Source organism: Boleophthalmus pectinirostris, unplaced genomic scaffold (genome assembly GCF_026225935.1).
Source record: "Boleophthalmus pectinirostris isolate CB_2022bp ecotype Guang Dong unplaced genomic scaffold, ASM2622593v1 HiC_scaffold_2077, whole genome shotgun sequence".
Lineage (NCBI taxonomy): Eukaryota > Metazoa > Chordata > Actinopteri > Gobiiformes > Gobiidae > Boleophthalmus > Boleophthalmus pectinirostris.
Window position 1 is genome coordinate 8,691 of NW_026571170.1, and position 5,315 is coordinate 14,005.

Sequence of the window (5,315 nt, forward strand, 5' to 3'; positions counted from 1 at the left end):
AGTTACCTGTGTTTTTATTGCTCTTTGAAAAACATGCATTCTTTTTCTCTCCACAATCGTGACCTGTAACTTGATCTTTTGTCATGTGCTTGTCTACATGAAGTGTAAGGACATACTGTGGAACATTTCAGGTAAATTTACATATCCACGAAAATAAGCAGGGTACAGATGCTGCACCAGAAAAGTGATATTCTGACTCTTTCACTTCACAATTAAAAGTAGCTAATTTTCTATATCAACTATATTAACTGAAGTTAAGATGAAGTTTTCAAAAGGAGCTTGAGTTGACAGTTGTTTGTGTTTTTATTCAGGAAACATTGTTGGAGTTTGTAGAGATGAACTGAAGTGTGATCTGCAGCAGAGGTTCAGTCGTGTGTTTGAGGGCGTGGCTAAAGCAGGAGACTCCGCCCCCCTGACCCAGATCTACACAGAGCTCCACATCACAGAGGGCGGAGCCTCAGAGGTCAACCAGGAACATGAGGTCAGACTCATGGAGACGGCGTCCAGGAGACCGGCCGCTCCAGAGACCATCACATGTGAAGAGCTCTTTAAGCCCCGCCCACATTCACCAGAGCCAATCAGATTGGTGCTGACGAAGGGCGTGGCCGGCGTGGGGAAAACAGTGCTGACTCAGAAGTTCAGTCTGGACTGGGCTGAAGGCCGGGCCCACCAGGACCTCCAGCTGCTGTTCCCGTTCACTTTCAGAGAGCTCAATGTGCTCAGAGACACACAGTTCAGCCTGGTGGAGCTGCTGCACCCACTTCTTCAGTCCATCCAAACATCTCTGCAGCTTCCAACAGCTCCAGGTGCTCTTCATCTTTGACGGTCTGGACGAGTGCAGACTTCCTCTGGACTTCAGCCGAACCAGAGTCCTGACCGACCCCACAGAGTCCACCTCAGTGCACGTGCTGCTGGTGAACCTCATCAGGGGGAGCCTGCTTCCCTCCGCTCTCCTCTGGATAACCACGCGCCCCGCCGCGGCCAATCAGATCCCTGCTGAGTGCGTCTCCATGGTGACAGAGGTCAGAGGGTTCACCGACCCACAGAAGGAGCAGTACTTCAGGAAGAGGTTCAGAGACCAGGCCACAGCCGTCATCTCCCACATCAAGAGCATCCGCAGCCTCCACATCATGAGCCACATCCCGATCTTCTGCTGGATCCTCTCCACAGTTCTACAGAAACTTCTGGAACAAACAGAACCAGAGCTGCCCCGGACTCTCACACAGATGTACGTCCACTTCCTGGTGGTGCAGGCCAAAGTCCAGAACATCAAGTATCACCAGGGATCAGGGGAGGACCTTCACTGGACTCCAGAGACCAGGGAGATGGTGAAGTCTCTGGGAAAACTGGCCTTTGAGCAGCTGCAGAAAGGAAACCTGATCTTCTACGAGAGTGACCTGAGCGAGTGTGGGCTGGACGCTGCAGCGGCCTCAGTGTACTCCGGAGTGTTCACACAGATCTTTAGAGAGGAGCCAGGCCTGTACCAGGACAAGGTCTACTGCTTCATCCATCTGAGTGTGCAGGAGTTTCTGGCTGCTCTTCACGTCCATCAGACCTTCACCAACTCTGGAGTCAATCTGCTGGAGGATAAACCACGTTCTATTTGGTCTATCTTTAAAACTAAACCTGAACTATTAGTTCTCCACTGCTCTGCTGTGGACCAGGCCTTACAGAGTCCAAACGGACACCTGGACCTGTTCCTGCGCTTCCTCCTGGGACTGTCTCTGCCGACCAATCAGAGGCTGCTGCAGGGTCTGCTGACTCAGACAGGAAGTGAAGAGACCAATCAGGAGACAGTAGAGTACATCAAACAGAAGCTGAATGAAAAGGGTCTGTCTGCAGAGAGAAGTCTGAACCTGCTCCACTGTCTGAACGAACTGAATGACCAAAGTCTGGTGAAGGAGATACAAACTTACATGAGAAAAGGACCACTCTTCTGGTTAAGGTTTCCTGCTCAGTGGTCGGCTTTGTCCTTCCTCTTACTGTCCTCAGACTCAGACCTGGAGGAGTTTGATCTGAGGAAATACCAGGGCTCAGAGACAGCTCTCCTGAATCTGCTGCCGGTGGTCAGAGCCTCCACCAAAGTCCTGTGAGTCCAGACTGTATTTAAACTCTTGTGTGGAGGTTCTAGTCTCTAATGTCCCTCTCTGTCCTCAGTCTTTGTGGCTGTGGTCTGTCTCCTCACAGCTGTGCTCCTCTGGCCTCAGTCCTCAGCTCCTCCAGTCTCACACATCTGGATCTCACTAACAACGACCTCCAGGACTCAGGAGTGGAGCTGCTGTGTTCTGGACTGAAGAGCGCCCCCTGCAGACTGGAGACTCTCAGGTGAGACGCTCCCATGATGCACTCTGCCCCCTTGTGTCCACATGAGTGTAATTCTGTGTCTTTAGGCTGTCTGGATGTCTGGTCCCAGAGAGGGGCGGGGCTGCTCTGGCCTCAGCTCTGAGCTCCGCCTCCTCCCACCTGAGAGAGTTAGACCTCAGCTACAACCATCCAGGACCCTCAGCAGAGCTCCTGACCGCTCTACGGGACGACCCCCACTGCCCCCTGCAGTCTCTCAGGTGAGGGTCCTGTGGTTCAGTGGGACTCTGGTCCATGGTCAGTCCAGATCCTGGTCTCTGGTCTGGTCTAAACTGGACTTGTGTGTTTCAGGTTGGATCCTGCTGGAGAACAGTGGATGGTCCCAGGTCTGAGGAAGTGTGAGTTTCTGTATTTCATTCAGTTCATGGGAACATTAACATTATGTCACTTTATCAGACTTTAAATCTTCACAGTTACAGAGGAAACATTCATGTGATTAGAGCTAAAAAATACGTACACAAGATGTACGAGACTTGAGAGATGATTGTTATTTTTTACAATGGATTATTACAGCTCACAATATAGTTATAATAAAACAAAGAACATCTCATGTTTGTGTCCTCAGATTCCTGTGAGTTTTCTCTGGATCCAAACACAGCTCACAGAAACCTCAAACTGTCTGAGGACAAACGGACAGTGACCTTTGTGACAGAGGAGCAGCAGTATCCAGATCATGAGGACAGATTTACAGACTACTGTCAGGTCCTGAGCTCCACTGGCCTGAGGGGGCGCTGTTACTGGGAGGTGGACTGGAGTGGGAGGGACATTGAAATAGCAGTGAGTTACAGAGGAAACAGACAGAGAGGAGAGAGAGAGGAGTGTAGGTTTGGAGACAATGATCAGTCCTGGAGTGTGAGGATCTATAAGGAACATCACAGGTTCCATCACAACAAAGAAGAAACAACAGCCATCTCCTTCTACTCCGCCTCCTCTTCCTCAGGTCGAGTGACTGTGTTCCTGGACTCTGAGACTGGATCTCTGTCCTTCTATAAGGTTCGTTTCACTGGAGAACTGTTCCACCTCCACACCTTCAGGTCCTCCTTCACTGAGCCTCTGTTTCCTGGGTTTGGACTGTGTGATGAAGGTTCCTCTGTGTCTGTGGTGGAGCTGAGGGGAGCGCCCCCTGGTGGACATCTTGTGACTTTTTTATGATATAATGATTCTTTCCACTAATCTGTCCTAAATCAGTCAAAAATGACTGATTGACAAAAATGAAAGTGTTTCCTCTGCACACAACTTAAAATTTTCAGATAATCCTGAAATACAAAAAAATGTAAAAGATAATGTGGTCTTGCAGGTTTAGATGATGAAAATAATAATTGACTAAAGTTAGACTAGATTCAAATTCAACCCATACTACTTCTTATTTTTGTAGTATTGAAATATGAAATGTAGAGGATCAAATAATTAACATAATTTTTTTTTAGCTAAATGTATTTATAGATTCTATTTATCTTATTGTAATGGTTGGGAGATGATGTTATTTGCTGTGTTTGTGCACATTGGATGGAGAGAAACGTATTCCTTTGTATGTCTAGTACTTACGAAGAAATTGACAATAAAGCTCACTTTGAACTTTGATCATGGAACGTGGAACTAAACACTAAATCCACTTTTGTTGCTACTAAACTGTAAGTGGTGTATTAACAGCATAAAAATGGGTGTATCCTGACTCCAGTGGTCAGTGTAATTTCAGGTACTTGGTGACATCACACAGCACTGCCCTGATTACAGCCTGGTGTTTCTGACACAAACAGACGGCTGCAGGGGCGGAGTCTGAAGTGTGGAAACCTGTTCGACCAATCACACTGTTCCTTACACACCCAGACCCCGCCCCTCCTCCTCCTCCTCACTCCTTCAGTCCTCCAGGTACTGCCAGGTTTAGCAGCTCTATTTGAGTTTAGGGCTGCATCTGAAAAGGGTTAAATGTGCTTATAAGTTCCTTTCCTTCTCATTGACCCAGTCGTGCATCATCATCCACCATAACATCCAAAGGAGCATTTATACTTCCTTTCATAGTTCCTTCAGCATAGGAAGCTCAGGAGGTTCCTAACCAGCGGTAAGGAGTGAAGAGGTACCACACTATACACTTTGCATCAAACCAAATGTTTCCAAATACTATTGTACAAGTTACACTGCAGCAGATTATTAATTAAAATCTTCTGAATTCATAAACTCAACTTTATAACATATAAACCATAACCACTATAGAGCCACATCATTTTAGAAAAACAAAATTTAAAGCCATACAGCTCTTTGCATAAACTATAAGCACTCAAAAAAAAAACAGCTTGCTCCTTGTGCCAACGTGCCAGTTGTATTATGTTAAAGCCATACTGTGGAACATCCCTGGCAAATGCTGCAGCTAAATCTGTGACTGTTTATTGTGTATGTGCTGCTCTGAATGTCATTATTGTGCTCATGTTTACACAGGGTTATTTATGGGGCTGTTGGATGAGGCTCTTGCACTTTTAGTATTTCACTTTACATCAAAACTATGCAGAGTTTGATGCTTTAAACATAATTCCACTGTTTTCTACGACAATAACAATAAAATCTTGAACCTTCAAAGCCATAACACCTCCATGAGTCGAGCAGGTGGCAGACCCTCCACCAGAAAAGTTCCATAGTGCACCTTTAACCCTGGACACTGACAGAAGCCAAGCCCATGTACAGGGATCCAGTCTGGTGCAGTGTCCCTGGACCAATGAAACGTTCCTGTCAGAATCCAGCGCAGCGTTTGGATCTGAAGTGTGTTATGAATCGTACTCACCGCCCGACAAACTCTGACCGCTCGTTATCACCGCCAGGTTTCCACAGACAGAGCTCGCCAGGCCTGAAGCTCTGGGCTGTAGCTCCCTCCATGCTCCTCCTTTCAGACATCGCTCCAGTGCCCCAGTCACCACACCAGCCCTGGAGGGCACAGGTCAAAGGTCAGTGCATCTGAGCGGAGG

General features: G+C 47.4%; 1 protein-coding gene across 1 annotated transcript; it reads left to right on the top strand.

Moving 5' to 3' along the window:
- The first annotated feature begins 560 nt into the window (after window positions 1-560).
- Window positions 561-3,610, top strand: LOC129409995 (NLR family CARD domain-containing protein 3-like). Its single transcript, XM_055156885.1, has 5 exons — window positions 561-2,089; window positions 2,158-2,325; window positions 2,391-2,561; window positions 2,653-2,699; window positions 2,927-3,610. Exons 1-5 carry the CDS (start codon window positions 714-716, stop codon window positions 3,511-3,513), a joined length of 2,349 nt encoding a protein of 782 aa, XP_055012860.1. The 5' UTR covers window positions 561-713; the 3' UTR covers window positions 3,514-3,610.
- The last annotated feature ends 1,705 nt before the right edge of the window (window positions 3,611-5,315 follow it).